General features: G+C 47.0%; 2 protein-coding genes and 1 long non-coding RNA gene across 3 annotated transcripts in view; 1 reads left to right on the forward strand and 2 right to left on the reverse strand.

Annotated features, from left to right (window-relative positions):
- Window positions 1–8,140, reverse strand: part of mtfp1 (mitochondrial fission process 1) — a 29,585-nt gene extending 21,445 nt beyond the window's left edge. The window contains exon 1 of the mRNA XM_038785125.1: window positions 7,900–8,140. Within this exon, the coding sequence (XP_038641053.1) occupies window positions 7,900–7,963 (64 nt within the window). The 5' untranslated portion in view covers window positions 7,964–8,140. The remainder of the gene's footprint in view (window positions 1–7,899) is intronic.
- Window positions 8,022–12,817, forward strand: LOC119957326. Its single transcript, XR_005458785.1, has 3 exons — window positions 8,022–8,132; window positions 9,443–9,580; window positions 12,086–12,817. It is a non-coding gene; the product is annotated as an uncharacterized LOC119957326 (long non-coding RNA).
- A 1,315-nt stretch (window positions 12,818–14,132) lies between these two features.
- Window positions 14,133–17,177, reverse strand: part of LOC119957181 (SEC14-like protein 2) — a 122,701-nt gene continuing 119,656 nt past the window's right edge. Inside the window, exon 12 of the mRNA XM_038785021.1 lies at window positions 14,133–15,092. Coding sequence (XP_038640949.1) covers window positions 14,944–15,092 — 149 coding nt within the window. The 3' untranslated portion in view covers window positions 14,133–14,943. The remainder of the gene's footprint in view (window positions 15,093–17,177) is intronic.

Below are 17,177 nucleotides of genomic sequence, written 5' to 3' on the forward strand. Positions count from 1 at the left end.
GCACGCTGTCGACGAGTCTCTACCCTTTCAAGTCGAATGCGATGCATCAGACGTCGCTCTGGCTGCCACCCTCAACCAGGCAGGCAGGCACGTGGCATTCTTTTCCGCACCCTCCATGCCTCTGAAATTCGGCACTCCTCCGTCGAAAAGGAGATACAGGCCATCGTAGAAGGTGTGCGACATTGGAGATATTACCTGGCAGGCAGGAGATTCACGCTCCTCACTGACCAATGGTCGGTTGCCTTCATGTTTAACAACACACACAGCGGGGCAAGATCAAAAACGCTAAGATCTTGAGGTAGAGGATCGAGCTCTCCACCTACAATTACAAGATTGTGTATCGCTCCGGTAAGCTCAACGAGCCGCCCCCCGATGACCTATCCCGAGGCACATGTGCCAGCGTACAAGTGGACTGACTCCACACCCTGCACAATGATCTCTGTCACCCAGGGGTTACCTGCTTTTATCACTTCATAAAGGCCTGTAATCTGCCCTCCTCCATCGAGGAAGTCAGAGCTATCACCAGAGACAGCCAGGTCTGTGCGGACTGCAAGTCGCACTTCTACCGGCCAGACCGTGCGTGCTTTGTGAAGGCCTCACGCCCCTTTGAGCGCCTCAGCGTGGACTTCAAAAGGACCCTCCCCTCCACCGACCGCAACACGTATTTCCTCAATGTGGTCGACGAGTACTCGAGATTCCCCTTCGCCATCCCATGCCCCGACATGACGTCTGCCACCGTCATCAAAGCCCTTAACACCATCTTCGCTCTGTTCGGTTTCCCCGCCTACGTCCACAGCGACCGGGGATCCTCATTCATGAGCGATGAGCTGCGGCAGTTCCTGCTCAACAGCGGCATTGCCTCAAGCAGGACGACCAGCTACAACCCCAGGGGAAACGAGCAGGTGGAGCAGGAGAATGGGACTGTCTGGAAGGCCGCCCAGCTGGCTCTACGGTCCAGAAATCCCCCGGCCTCCCGCTGGCAGGAGGTCCTCCCTGACGCCCTTCACTCCATTTGGTCGCTCCTGTGTACTGCGACTAACGAAACCCCCCATGAACGTGTCTTTGCTAGGAAGTCCACCTCCGGGGTTTCGCTCCCAACATGGCTGGCAGCTCCAGGCCCCGTTCTCCTCCGCAAGCACGTGCGGCTCCACAAGGTGGACCCATTGGTTGAGAGGGTACAGCTACTCCACGCAAACCCGCAGTACGCCTACGTAGCGTACCCTGACGGCCGCCAAGACACAGTCTCCCTCAGGGACCTGGCACCAGCTGGGTCCCCACATACCTCCCCCCTCTGCCCCGGCGCCACCCTCCCTTCCCCCGGCGCACCCCACCGCAGCCCCCACTTCATGACAATCCGTCATCCCGTTGCTCCCACCCGGGGATGAAGAGGATTTCGACACGCTCCCAGAGTCACCGAAGACCAAGCCGGCGCCTGAGTTGCCACCAGCACTGCGGCACTCAACGACAGATCAAGGCGCCCGATCGTCTAAATTTGTAACCTTCTCTGTAATTTTAAAACCATTCTATATGTATATGGGTGGGGCCGCACGGTAGCATGGTGGTTAGCATCAATGCTTCACAGCTCCAGGGTCCCAGGTTCGATTCCCGGCTGGGTCACTGTCTGTGTGGAGTCTGCACGTCCTCCCCGTGTGTGCGTGGGTTTCCTCCGGGTGCTCCGGTTTCCTCCCACAGTCCAAAGATGTGTGGGTTAGGTGGATTGGCCATGCTAAATTGCCCGTAGTGTAAGGTTAATGGGGGTTGGGTTAGGTTACGGGTATACGGGTTACGTGGGTTTAAGTAGGGTGATCATGGCTCGGCACAACATCGAGGGCCGAAGGGCCTGTTCTGTGCTGTACTGTTCTATGTTCTATATGGTTCTCCACCACCCCCGCTGGCCTCATTTTTAACAGGGGGTGAATGTGGTAGTCACCACTGTTGTATTAGAGAAAGAAGAAAGAGAACGAAATACAGCACAGAACAGGCCCTTCGGCCCACGATGTTGCGCCAAACTTTTGTCCTAGGTTAATCATAGAATTTTGGACAATTTTTCATGGCCAATCCACCCAACCTGCACATCTTTGGACTGTGGGAGGAAACCGGAGTACCCGGAGGAAACCCACGCACACACGGGGAGGATGTGCAGACTCCAAACAGACAGTGACCCAAGTCGAAATCGAACTTGGGACCCTGGAGCTGTGAAGTAATTGTGCTATCCACAATGCTACCATGCTGCTCTTAGGAAGTTAACCTACACTCCATTATTCTACCCTAATCCATGTACCTATCCAATAGCCGCTTGAAGGTCCCTAACGTTTCCGACTCAACTACTTCCACAGGCAGTGCATTCCATGCCCCCACTACTCTCTGGGTAAAGAACCTACCTCTGACATCCCCTCTATATCTTCCACCATTTATCTTAAATTTATGTCCCCTTGTAATGGTGTGTTCCACCCGGGGAAAAAGTCTCTGACTGTCTACTCTATCTGTTCCCCTAATCATCTTATAAACCTCTATCAAGTGGCCCCTCATTCTTCTCCGTTCTAATGAGAAAAGGCCTAGCACCCTCAACCTTTCCTCGTATGACCTACTCTCCATTCCAGGCAACATCCTAGTAAATCTCCTTTGCACCTTTTCCAAAGCTTCCACATCCTTCCTAAAATGAGGTGACCAGAACTGCGCACAGTACCCCAAATGTGGCCTGACCAAGGTTTTGTACAGCTGCATCATCACCTCACGGCTCTTAAATTCAATCCCTCTGCTAATGAACGCTAGCACACCATAGGCCTTCTTCACAGCTTTATCCATTTGAGTGGCAACTTTCAAAGATCTATGAACATAGACCCCAAGATCTCTCTGCTCTTCCACATTGCCAAGAACCCTACCGTTAACCCTGTATTCCGCATTCCTATTTGTCCTTCCAAAATGGACAACCTCACACTTGTCAGGGTTAAACTCCATCTGCCACTTCTCAGCCCAGCTCTGCATTCTATCTATGTCTCTTTGAAGCCGACAACAGCCCTCCTCACTATCCACTACTCCACCAATCTTCGTATAATCTGCAAATTTACTGACCCACCCTTCAACTCCCTCATCCAAGTCGTTAATGAAAATCACAAACAGCAGAGGACCCAGAACTGATCCCTGCGGTACGCCACTGATAACTGGGCTCCAGGCTGAATACTTGCCATCCACTACCACTCTCTGTCTTCTATCGGTTAGCCAGTTTGTTATCCAACTGGCCAAATTTCCCACTATCCCATGCCTCCTTACTTTCTGCACAAGCCTACAATGGGGAACCTTATCAAATGCCTTACTAAAATCCATGTACACTACATCCACTGGTTAACCTTCATCCACATGCTTGGTCACCTCCTCAAAGAAGTCAATAAGACTTGTAAGGCAAGACCTACCCCTCACAAATCCGTGCTGACTATCCCTAATCAAGCAGTGCCTTTCCAGATGCTCAGAAATTCTATCCCTCAGTACCCTTTCCATTACTTTGCCTACCACCGAAGTAAGACTAACTGGCCTGTAATTCCCAGGGTTATCCCTATTCCCTTTTTTGAACAGGGGCACGACATTCGCCACTCTCCAATCCTCTGGTACCACCCCTGTTGACAGCGAGGACGAAAAGATCATTGCCAACGGCTCTGCAATTTCATTTCTTGCTTCCCATAGAATCCTTGGATATATCCCGTCAGGCCCGGGGGACTTGTCTATCCTCAAGTTTTTCAAAACGCGCAACACATCTTCCTTCCTGACAAGTATCTCCTCGAGCTTATCAGTCTGTTTCACACCGTCCTCTCCATCAATATGGCCCCTCTCGTTTGTAAATACTGAAGAAAAATACTTGTTCAAGACCTCTCCTATCTCTTCAGACTCAATACACAATCTCCCGCTACTGTCCTTGATCGGACCTACCCTCGCTCTAGTCATTCTCATATTTCTCACATATGTGTAAAAGGCCTTGGGGTTTTCCTTGATCCTACCTGCCAAAGATTTTTCATGCCCTCTCTTAGCTCTCCTAATCCCTTTCTTCAGTTCCCTCCTGGCTATCTTGTATCCCTCCAGCACCCTGTCTGAACCTTGTTTCTTCAGCCTTATATAAGTCCCCTTCTTCCTCTTAACAAGACATTCAACCTCTCTTGTCAACCATGGTTCCCTCACTCGACCATCTCTTCCCTGCCTGACAGGGACATACATATCAAAGACACGCAGTACTTGTTCCTTGAACAAGTTCCACATTTCACTTGTGTCCTTCCCTGACAGCCTATGTTCCCAACTTCTGCACTTCAATTCTTGTCTGACAGCATTGTATTTACCCTTCCCCCAATTGTAAACCTTGCCCTGTTGCACGCACCTATCCCTCTCCATAACTAAAGTGAAAGTCACAGAATTGTGGTCACTACCTCCAAAATGCTCCCCCACTAACAAATCTATCACCTGCCCTGGTTCATTACCAAGTACTAAATCCAATATGGCCTCCCCTCTGGTCAGACAATCTACACACTGTGTTAGAAAAGCTTCCTGGACACACTGCACAAACACTACCCCATCCAAACTATTTAATCTAAAGAGTTTCCACTCAATGTTTGGGAAGTTGAAGTCACCCATGACTACTACACTGTGACTTCTGCACCTTTCCAAAATCTGTTTCCCAATCTGTTCCTCCACATCTCTGCTGCTTTTGGGGGGCCTATAGAAAACTCCCAACAAGGTGACTGCTCCTTTCCTATTTCTGACATCAACCCATATTACCTCAGTAGGCAGATCCCCCTCGAACTGCCTTTCTGCAGCTGTTATACTATCTTTAATTAACAATGCCACCCCCCACCTCTTTTACCACCCTCCCTAATCTTATTGAAACATCTATAACCAGGGACCTCCAACAACCATTTCTGCCCCTCTTCTATCCAAGTTTCCGTGATGGCCACCACTTCATAGTCCCAAGTACCGATCCATGCCTTAAGTTCACCCACCTTATTCCTGATGCTTCTTGCATTAAAGTATACACACTTCAACCCATCTCCTTGCCTGCAAGTACTCTCCTTTGCCAGTGTTACCTTCCCCACTGCATCACTACGTGCTTTGGCGTCCTGAATATCGGCTTCCTTAGTTGCTGGACTACAGATCCGGTTCCCATTCCCCTGCCAAATTAGTTTAAACCCTCCCGAAGAGTACTAGAAAACCTCCCCCCCAGGATATTGGTGTCCCTCTGGTTCAGATGCAACCCATCCTGCTTGTACAGGTCCCACCTTCCCCAGAATGTGCTCCAATTATCCAAATACCTGAAGCCCTCCCTCCTACACCATTCCTGCAGCCACGTGTTCAACTGGAGTCTCTCCCTATTCCTAGCCTCACTATCACGTGGCACCGGCAACAAACCAGAGATGACATCTCTGTCTGTCCTGGCCTTTAACTTCCAGCCTAACTCCCTAAACTTGTTTATTACCTCCACACCCTTTTTCCTACCTACGTCGTTGGTACCAATGTGCACCACGACTTCTGGCTGCTCACCCTCCCCCTTCAGGATCCTGAAGACACGATCCGAGATATCCCTGGCCCTGGCACCCGGGAGGCAACATACCTTTCGGGAGTCTCGCTCGCGACCACAGAATCTCCTATCTATTCCCCTAACCATTGAATCTCCTATTACTATTGCTTTTCTATGCTCCCCCCTTCCCTTCTGAGCCCCAGAGCCAGACTCAGTGCCAGAGACCTGGCCGCTGGGGACTTCCCCCGGTATGTCATCCCCCCCCAACAGCATCCAAAACAGTATACTTGTTTTGAAGGGGAACGGCCACGAGGGATCCCTGCACTGTCTGCCTGTTAGTTTTCTTTCCCCTGACTGTAACCCAGCTACTCTTGTCCAGTACCTTTGGTGTGGCTACCTCCCTGTAACTCTTCTCGATAACCCCCTCTGCCTCCCGGATGAGCCGAAGTTCATCCAGCTCCAGCTCCAGTACCTTAACACGGTTTCTGAGGAGCTGGAGTTGGGTGCACTTCCCGCAGGTATAGTCAGCGGGGACACCAGTGGTTTCCCTCACCACCCATATCCTACAGGAGGAGCATGCAACTGCCCTAGCCTCCATCCCCTCTTACTTTACAGAATTAGCTGCCCTGTGGACCAACTGGACCTCCGTTCTCCGACTCTGCTTCCAGTCAGCTGTACTCTAAACTCCTGGCTCCCTTCACGCTCTTTGATAAATATAGGAAATTAAATGTAAGGAGCACCTTACTCCCTCCTCACCTAACTCCCTCAGTCACCAAACTCTCACTGTAGCACTCAAATGCCACCAGCTCAGCACTCCAGTGCAAACAAAATATTATACTGTATATATGTGTTTTACGGTAAGACCCTTGTACTACAGGTACGGGGGTAGATCCCTGCCTGCTGGCTCCGCCCAGTAGGTGGAGTATAAATATGTGTGCTCTCCGAAGAGCAGCCATTTCGTCAGCTGCTGTAGGAGGCCACACATCTCTGTGTAATAAAGCCTCGATTACATCATACTCTCGTCTTTGCGTAATTGATAGTGCATCAGTCCCGGAGCTTGGGGCCGAGGGATCTGAAGGCACGCACACCAATGGTGGAGCGATTAGAATCAGTGTTGGTGTGAAGCGGTCTAGTTTTGCACCAATGCAGCCATTGTAACATAGCTTGAATTGAGTTGTAGGTGAATGTACATCGGAACAAAATGAAGTAAGATTCACTGCAGATCTTCACATCGCATTTATACCCTACAACCATTCCAAAGATGTGCAGGTTAGGTTACTAGGTTACAGGGATAGGGCAGGGCGTGGACCTAGGTTTGGGTGCTCTTTCAGAGGGTCCCTACAGATGCAATGGGCCGAATGGCCTCCTTCTGCACTCCAGGAACCCCAGGAGCAATGTAACGCCGAAGCCACTTTACACCGACACCTCTTGCATCTGCTGTGATTTTTTTTATTCAAGAAAAGGCATCCAAGCTCTTCCCCCCCCCCTCCCCCCGCCCCCAATCCCCCAAATGTTACTCTGCATGGAGAAGAATTGGAAGTATTGAGCACTCAAAATAATCCTGCCCCCCCCCCCTCCCAAATGTGGGGCTGTTTAGCACAGGGCTAAATCGCTGGCTTTGACAGCAGACCAAGCAGGCCAGCAGCACGGTTCAATTCCCGTACCAGCCTCCCCGAACAGGTGCCGGAATGTGGTTTTTCACAGTAACTTCATTTTGAAGCCTACTTGTGACAATAAGCGATTTTCATTTCATTTCAAATACACTCAAGCTTTCTGTGGTCTTTGCCCAGTAAGGAATCCAGATTTCCTTACGTTTGTGAACACTGTTCATAAAATAAAAAATGTCAGGCAGCCCAACGAGTGAAACCTGGCTCCCTCCACACCAAGGATGAGCTGGGTGATCACGGATGGGTGCTTCCCCCCCAGTAAATCCCTGACCGGACATATTTTCTAACCCCTGTCTGTTTAAACCGTAAAAGGGATTTTTGGCTGAGAATTGAGAAACAGACGTCTGAGGGCACACATTGCTATCGTCCCACATTTAATAGCTTCAAAGAACTCGAAAGTAACATCGAAAGAAGCAGTTTGTAAAATGACTTCTCTCTGAGTCACCGCGCATGTTAGTGTGAAATGTTAGCAGCAGCCGCCCTGACTGGTTAGGGTGTGAGCTTGCTCGAACTTTATTCAAGGTTATTTATTGTACTGAAAACCAAAACACTTGGAGCGCGAATAATATTTTAGTTTTTTCCCCCATTTAAGAGAGAGGTTGGATTTGCTCCTTTAGTCCCGGGGAGTGGGGTAAAACAGGGGCTGGAGTAGGATCGGATTTAACCCGGCTAATCCCAGCCCGGATTTTCTCTCTATTTTCCCCTCGAAACGCTCAGGATTTCCTCCCCGGCTCTTACCCAGAAAGCGGACCCAGGTGTCCCGGTAGATGTCGACCTTCTCCTGCTCTCCTGGCTGCCCCATCCCGATCCCAATCCCGCTCCGTTGGCCGCTCCGCAGCAGCGGATACTCTCACCAGAAATGTAGCCACTGAAAGTAACCAATCGCTACATGTAACCAACCGCTGCCACTTTCGGCCTTTCAGTCAAATCAGGAAACATTCGCCTCCTGTGACCAGGCAGACACAGCTGAGGTGGGGCACTGTTAGCAAAGATGCTAAATCCGTCCTGGCAATATTGTTTTCCCAGCGGGTTCATTTTAAATCTACTTTAGTGGGGTTTTTTTAAAACCCCACTAAACACTCCCTCCCTGGCTGTGATTCACTTTGCATACGGTGAAGACTTAGCTGAGTCGCAGTGAGCTTAACCAGCAGATGGATGGGGCTTCAAAAGCTGTTTAGGCCCCCATCAGCTTTGGTTTGATAGTCACAGGCCCTTCCATTTATTCTGCAGTGCCGTGCCCAAGACTGGGGTGGTTGTAACATTCCAGCACACGTTTAATAACCTTGAAAAATACGCTTGCTGTTTATTCATAGGTTGCAATTTAACTCCCACAATCGCGACTGTGGGAGAACTGCTGAGCATCCTGCTACTGCAGCCAACTCCCTTCTGAATGACCATCACCCCAGCAGCTTTCTTCAAGAGTAAAGTGTTAGCAAACTATGCAAAGTAGCATGTCACCATATAGTCCTCCGTGGCAACTCCAGAGATATTCCAATACCTTCAATAGCTTGAAAACAAACCCTCTCACCATCTAATTATTCTTCCCTTGCTGGCACACCTTCCCAGGGCGGCACAGTGGTTAGCACTGCTGCATCACAGAGGCAGGGACCTGGGTCGAATTCCCACTGTGGGTGACTGTGTGGAGTTTGTATGTTCTTCCTGTGTCTGTGGGTTTCCTCCGGGTTCCTCCAACAGTCCAAAGATGTGCAGGTTGGGTGGATTGGCCATGATCAACACGTGGGTTACAGGAATAGGGTGGGGGAGTGGGCCTAGGTGGAGGACTCTTTCAAAGTGTTGGTGCAGACTTGATGGGCTGAATGGTCTCCTTTTGCACTAGGGGTTCTATGGGTAGAGGGGGCAGATTGGATGCTCATAGAATCTGTACAGCGCAGAAGGAAGCCATTCAGCCCATCGAGTCTACACCATCCTTCAGAAAGAGCAGTAGGCCCAGCCCCCCGCCCTAACCCCACCTATCCTTTTGCACACTAAGGGGCAATTTAGCATTGCCTATCCACCTAACCTGTACATCTTTGGACTGTGGGAGAAACCCAGGCAGACATGGGGAGAACGTGCAAACTCCACACAGCCAGTCACCCAAGGTCAGAATCGGTCCCGGGTGTTGTTGGATGGCAGTGTTGATGGTTGTGCCACTGTGCCGCCTGTCTTGCTCTTAGCGCCTTGTGAGTTCTACTCCCAGCTTTCTACGGAGGTAAATGTGTGTGACAGTGGCCTGGGATCAGTGATCATGCCATTTTCCTCCATCCTCTTTCCTTTCTTGCAGGGGAGCCCTTGACCTCCTGTGGTGGCACGGAATGAGTTGGAAAATGCTTTGTGTGAAAAATGACATTCCACCTCGTGCTCTACTCTTTGCTTCCCTCTTACATTTCCTGTGTGACTGTTCCAAAGATGCTTCATCCAGGTAAACACTGCCAGTTCAGCTGACACTTCGTATGTAAAAGTGAGTGTTTAAATGTGCATCTGGGTGACAAAAGACAGAAAAATGTGGACAGTGATTTCAATAACACCAGTAACCAAAAAACCCCAGTAAAACACTGTCAAAACACTGTGGACACCAGTTCCGCATGAAACACACAGATCATTTTATTGTTTCCCACAAAATACACAATTGATTTTGCACCACATCTATTTCTCACAGGAGTTACAAATCCAAATGCAAAATTATTTGAAAAAAAAACATTTCAGTGCTTTTTATTGACATTAAGCTTTTACAGACCAGCGGTGATTTTGTAATTCCGAGGCCCCAGCAAGGAGCTGTGCTCATAGGGAGTGTGAGGCGGAGATAGAGCAGCAACGTTATAGCCATTACTGTCCAACCTGTGTTCTTTACAAGTTTGGCTCCCCACTGGGGATGGAGGATCACAATCACCCGGGCGATATATATGTCAGAAGTTAACAAACACAGTATCACCAGAAATGCAGGAAAACGCATTTCTTAATCATTCATATGGTAAAATGGAACTCTGTAAAATTGCCATACAATTCTCTGTAGCAGCTGAGGAGTTCATCCCATTTCCCATGTGTTACACAGTATATAAAAAAAGACTGCTGCATAAGCCTTTGAATTCTATTAGTAATTTATTGACCGCACCAAAACATTTCGGCCATACTTTAGGTAGAATTGCTACCCACTTGCAGCTGGAATCTATTCTGGATATCAATTTGCTTGTTCTTTTTGTCTCAACGTGAAGCAATGCAACTGATATCTGGATAAATAAATAAAGCTTTGTGCAGTCTAGTGATCACTACTGCCCAGCTATTTGTTTTTGGAATTGTGCAAGGCACTGTGCCAATGAAGTAATTTTTTGCTACTGCTGAATTACATGCTGCATCTAATAGCACCTTGTACTAATTCTCCTCCAACGCTTGGGAGAATTTTACAAGAACTCTTACACCACCACTAAAGAATCAACCAAAAATATTACTTTCCGCTCTAACCAGGTGCTCCAAAGAACCTTTTTTTACAAAGGTCGAACGACCAGAGTGCAGGAGGGCCACCAAGGCTGGTGAAATCAGCCTTTCTCGGGTCTTAAAAGATTAAAGTTTGCTGTAAAAGGAGGGTGAGGGAAGAATCCAAGTTCAAGCTATTGAGCTAAAAGAAGAAATTAATAAAGTTCAATCTACGGCGATCGGTCTAAAAGGTAAAATAATTCTACAATTTGGAAGCATTACAAAGAGAATTGAATAATTTCCTATTCAACCCAAAGTTTAGAATGCAAAACTAATGTTGAAAGGTTTGTCAGATCAGGTCTCATATGGTCAAGAGATGAGGGTCAATTAGATGGGCTGAATAGCCTTTTCTCTTTCTATGTTCTCATTTTGGTAACCAGATGTAAAATGGATGTACGATTTACTCTGGTCAATTACGTATTATTTCTCTGTAAACAGCGGAGCTGACATCACGGATTTAAAACCCTTCTGTGGCTGTCAGACTGAGATACTCACATTCATCACAGAAATCAGCAGTTCAGAAATTCTAGATTTCAGATAAAATCAACTTTGGTTAATTCCAATTTTGTCTCTGTAAACGTTAAGGAGAAAAGTTTGCTTTTTGTCCGTAATGAGACCTGCAAATTCTTTAAGAAGACATCTTTGTTTCCTCGTGCAACATTCACACAAAGGATGACAACAGTGTGACAAACGTTAACAATTACAGATAATATTATCCAATGCATATGATAAACAACACAAGTAAGAAGCTAAATAAAAGGCCAGAAAACAAACTCAGGTTTCTGCATCTTTAATAAACCACCCTGATATGCGTGATTTCACATGAACCAAGGCTAGATCATTTGGAATGATTACCTAATGTTTATTATTTACTGATGTTCATGGCATCAAGCGAGAAAGTAGATCTGAACTGGGTTTACATTTTCTCTGAACCAAACCTGATTTCAAAATCTTTCTTCCCTGGATAATTATATATTCAATTGTGTATTAAATAATATCAGTCCAGACGCACAAACATCGCAGATATTTATTACATTCTGCAGCAGATTTTGCAATTAAATAAACTCTGAAATTAATGGCACTTCAAATAGCAGTTATACCGGAATGAAAGCAATTCCGGTATATTGGAAGCGAGTAATGGAACTGTGCCACTGATGTGCAATGCATGATTGCAGTTGTAAGTCAATGTGCTGACTAAGACCCAACTATACTAAAGTTGAAGCACTTCTTTTCCAATGGTACATTTATTAATTTAAACTCAGTTTCATAAATTAAAAATTCTACAGAAGCAAACTTTTGCTTCCAATTAAAATGTAGTTACCAATAAAGAAATGGCATGTCCAGTACAGGCATGAAACTATTACAAATGTTAAAGCTATATATATATTTTTTAAATGAAGTGAATACATAAGCTGTTTAAATGACGGAGGCATTCCATTTGACTTTTGAACTGCAGGCGCTGGAGTCTGCAGTCAATACCTGCTTAAATATGGACCAAAGCCTACAGGCAATGTGGTTTGCAGATAAATCGTCGCCATGTTTCACCAAGGACATCGAAATTCAACGGGTGTTAGACAATTGTGAAATGTATCCCATCAACCTTTCATTATATTGTGATCCAAACACAAAGACCATGGCTGTTGCAAACTTTCAAAAGTGTGAAAAGCCACAATACAGGGTGCTTACCAGCCCAACACACCACCTTGTTTTGAAAAGGACTTCGAACTTGTAACAGGCCACATGGGTGAGATAGGCATGTCAGTTTCGTGCTTTTAAAGCAGCAAGAATCAGCTCTGCAGAGGCAGAGAGGCCACCTAAAATCTAAAGAACCAGCCGCAAGACAATTACGCAGCCACGGTAATAGCTATGCTTTGAAAGTAGGCGAAGGACGCTCCCTAACCTGTTCCGACTTGGAGTTCACCTGAGAGCCAACCAGGCAATTCACTGCAGAGCTTACTGATAATCCTCTGCTTACAAGATCTTCACTTTAACCAAAAGCACCAACTCAACTGAGAAACTACAAGCCTAGCATGAATGAGAGCCTGAGATAATTATACATTGTAATCATATGTTTTCTTTCTTCCTCTGTATCTAATCTTTGCATAAGTGATAATGTGTGTGAGACGTTACGTTTTTAAACCTCCAGGGCAAGTGTTGGATAATAAATAACCTTCCTTATTTGAAATAATGCTAAAAGCTTGCCGCTGGAATTATTTACGTTGGAGGCAATCACCCTGAGGGTACAAAAACATGCAACATCTCACATACAAAAAAAACTGATCACGGACAATAGTACAACACACAAAATCTGTCCGTGTATTAAAATACTGCTAAAAATAATATAATTTGTCCACCTTTGATGGGAGCATTTATTAGGAATCTGGACACATGATGTGCATCATTTTCTGATCACTGAAAATGAATCCCTAGAAAACAGCCTAAATTTCTGAAATTGCACTCCCAACGAGTGAGCCATGCATTGGCGAACGCGGCCTAAAATTTACTACTAATACAGTAATGCTTTCAAGAATAATATGATTGGGATGAAATTATCATAAGCAAAGACAAATTTCTATAGTTTTAGATATCCTTTTTGACCGGTTTTCTCTCCTCATCCCCTGATGCTGTGGAGACACATGCTGTACCATGTACCATGTGTCTTATCAATCCTCCAGTACCATGCCTTAATAGTCATTCTTCTATCATGTACCTAGTTAGGAGGGTTGGCAGGCTAAATAAATCAGAGCACTGCATCTGGGCCTAACCAACCATACTTCTGATATGACGTTAACTAACTCAACAGAAAGTGCTGATAAAATTAGGAATCTTTCCAATCTCAATGGTTTAGCACTGCAGCAGACAGCGCAATGAACCATTGGGAGTAAATATCATTTTACAAATATATGGAGCTGTTGTCAATTCTTTCTGACACATCAGCAAATTAATTAGTATTTTTCTCAGGAGAAGTCATGGATCATTGTTGTCTATCTCAACCTGCAAGTAAATAATCCCAAAGTTCTGGTGATTCATCACATTTTATAAACAGAAGCTGTGGGGCTGCAGGTTCAAAGATTGTACACTTGATCCTGTCTACTGAGCCATTGGCTGCAGCTCCTTGTTGTACTGTGGGTATAATAATGGATTCAAACTTCAGTACTGGCTAAGGATAAGAATCTGGAGATTTTAGAGAACCAGGATAATTCACGTTCAAATGGATTTTGCAAATTGCAGTTAGTTCAATTCCTCAAGGGGGCAGCACGGTGGCGCAGTAGGTTAGCCCTGCAGCCTCATGGCGCCGAGGTCCCAGGTTCGATCCCGGCTCTGGGTCGCTGTCCGTGTGGAGTTTGCACATTCTCCCCGTGTTTGCGTGAGTTTCGCCCCCACAACCCAAAGATGTGCAGGCTAGGGGGATTGGCCACGCTAAATTGCCCCTTAATTGGAAAAAATTAATTGGCTACACTAAATTTATAAAAAAAAGAAAAAAAAAGAGTTCAGTTCCGCAAGGCTGCAATAAGTGTGTTTATTTGGTGTTATCGGTTTTACTAGTGTGGCAGACAAATGGAACCAGGGCAGCTACAATTATTCTTGATCTGAATGCAAGGGACTGTCACAGAAGACATTAAAATAGATCTACAAATGGGAGATAAAACAGTCTTGTTAGGAGTTTTTCTATTAATTCAGAATTGGAACTAAGTGCAAAAGTACTTTTACTCAAAATAATTACAACTCTATAAACATCAAGTCGAAACAATCAGCTGTAGTTTTATCGTCGATTAAAATTACATACCATAAGATCTATTAATTATCCATTTAACTTGACTTCAGGTAATGCACATCAATTTATAATAACCTATTTGATCCTTCTTAAGCCTGATGATATACCACAGATGTGGCCTTCAGTGCAATGCTACTATGTCCATTGGACAGTACAGCAGCCAAATACGTAACGTTAGATCAATGTAGTTTTCTTCATATAAACAAAAAATTAAATGCTGAATATTAGATGAGAAAGTCTTATTTAAAAAGGCCTTGTGTGTAAGTGTGTCCCATTCCCTTCATTTATGGTAAAAAGCAGCATGCTTATAGGCACCCTGCTTTATCCCGATTTTCACTGGATAATGATAATCCATGGGTTATTCAACAGGGTTCCACATTGGACAAAATGCACACACCACAGGTAAGCTCTGCCATGACTACAATATAGCCAGTCTTTAACACATGCCATTGCATTCAATGCAGACACTGCTTACACTTCACAGAATTTGAAATCACCTCACTGTAAAGTTGCCTTACAGATCTCTGCTCAGAATATTGTTATTTTTTACTGACATCCACGTCTCTTATTTTCTTCCCAAGATCATCCATCTGTGCTTCTGACCCCTTGTCTGGCAGCAGCACTTCCACCGAGTAGCTAATTTTCTTGGAATGAATGATGCTGTAGGTGTTGTCAAATCGTAGAACATCTGGGGAAAATCAAATCAAAATGACATTTGTATAAACATTTCAAAACTGGATCTCCAGTCTTTAGTCTGTGAACTGATCAAGATAAATTAGCAATGTCTCCGTGCAGCACTACACAGTGGAACCTATTGTTCAGTACCACAAACGAAACAGTTAAAAAAGAAACAATTGGAAGTGATATATTCGTGATGATAAATGATGATCGAGGAAATTGCAAGCAGTGCATTTACATTGGTAGATGATGTTGACAGTCATATAGTGTGGTAGTCGGTATTATTGGTATTACGGTACCTCTGAATAATGCTGTAAGACCATTGGTGTGGGAGGTACCTGAGACTGCTGTTTCAATGGTTAAGCCTGCCTGCTGGTTCCGCCCAGTAAGACGGAGTATAAGAGCCTGTGTCTCCCCAGCAGCTGCTTTCTGTACCTGTGCTGCTGGGGGAAACATCTAGTGCAATAAAGCCTTCTCCAATCTCGTGTCCAATCTCGCTTCTGGAGTTATTGATCGTGCATCAATTTATTGCACTAGATTTTAAAGAATGGAGCTCCGAATCAAGCCAGAGTGTCTGCAACTCAGCCCCCACGCGGCAAACGCAGCAGCAATGTTCAAACACTGGCTGGCGTGTTTCAATGGATATCTCAGGACGGCCACAACTACACCCACGGAGGACCAGAAATTGCAAGTTCTGCACTCAAGGGTGAGCCCAGAAATCTACTTCCTCATCGAGGACGTGGCCGATTTCGAGGCTGCGATGAATCTGCTAAAAGGACACTATATTCACCCTGTAAACCAAGTCTACGCCCGACATCTACTAGCGACGAGGCGACAAATCCCTGGGGAATCGCTGGAGGAGTTCTACCGTGCGCTCCTGGTGTTAGGGAGGAACTGAAACTGACCGCAAGTTTCGGCCAACGACCACACAGAACCTTTGATCCGGGACACATTCGTTGCAGGTATGCTGTCCTCCCGAATCCGCCAGCGATTGCTGGAGAAAGAGACACTAGGCCTCAAGGAGGCACGGGCCCTCGCTAGCTCCCGAGATGTGGCCTCCCAAAACGCCCGTGCTTACGGCCCCGACTGCACGGCAGCCCCGTGGGCAGGGTGGAACCCCCCCCCCGCGGCCGACCCCGAGGCATCCCCCATCCCCCCACAAGCTTGCGCTGTGAGACTGCCAGGCAACCCTGGGGGGCCCCGCTGCTACTTTTGCGGGCAAGCCAAGCCCCCCTGACAGCGCTGCCCGGCCCGCTCATCCATCTGCAAAGCGTGCGGCAAAAAGGGCCATTTCATGGCAGTATGCCAGGCCCGGGCAGTCTCCGGAGGCGAATCGGGACCGCCATCACAACCCTCTCCACGAGCCACGTGCGGCCAGCGGGCGCCGCCATCTTCCTTCTCCCGAGCCACGTGCTGCCTCCGGGTGCCACCATCTTGCCCCTCGGTCACCACGTGCGATGGATGGGTGCCGCCATCTTGTGCACCCCCAGCCATGTGCGACCAGTGACGCCGCCATCTTGGCTGGACTCTCAGGACCCCAACTCAGATGACCGCACACCGCCCGAGGAAAACCTCCAACGTCTGCCACGACTCGCCTCGGTGACCCTGGACCAGCCTCAGCCCCAAACGCTCTCGACTGCAACGACAACCATGCTCATCAACGGGCATGAAAATCCTGCCTGATCGACTCCGGGAGCACAGAGAGCTTCATACACCCCGACACGGTAAGGGGCTGTTCTCTTCCCATCCACCCAGTTAACCAAAAAATCTCCCTGGCCTACGGGTCTCATTCAGTGGCGATCAAAGGGTTCTGCGTAGCGAACCTCACGGTCCAGGGAAGGGAGTTTAAAAATTACCAACTTTACGTCCTTCCCCACCTCTGCGCTGCCATGCTCCTAGGGTTAGATTTTCAATGTAACCTCCAAAGCTTATAGGCGGCCCTATACCCCCCCCTCCCCCCTCACTGTCTGCAGCCTCGTGACCCTCAAAGTCGATCCGCCTTCCCTGTTTGCGAACCTCACCCCGGATTGCAAACCCATCGCTACCAGGAGCAGACGGTACAGTGCCCAGGACCGGACCTTTGTTAGGTCGGAGG

Source organism: Scyliorhinus canicula, chromosome 1 (assembly GCF_902713615.1).
Source record: "Scyliorhinus canicula chromosome 1, sScyCan1.1, whole genome shotgun sequence".
Taxonomy (NCBI): Eukaryota; Metazoa; Chordata; class Chondrichthyes; order Carcharhiniformes; family Scyliorhinidae; genus Scyliorhinus; species Scyliorhinus canicula.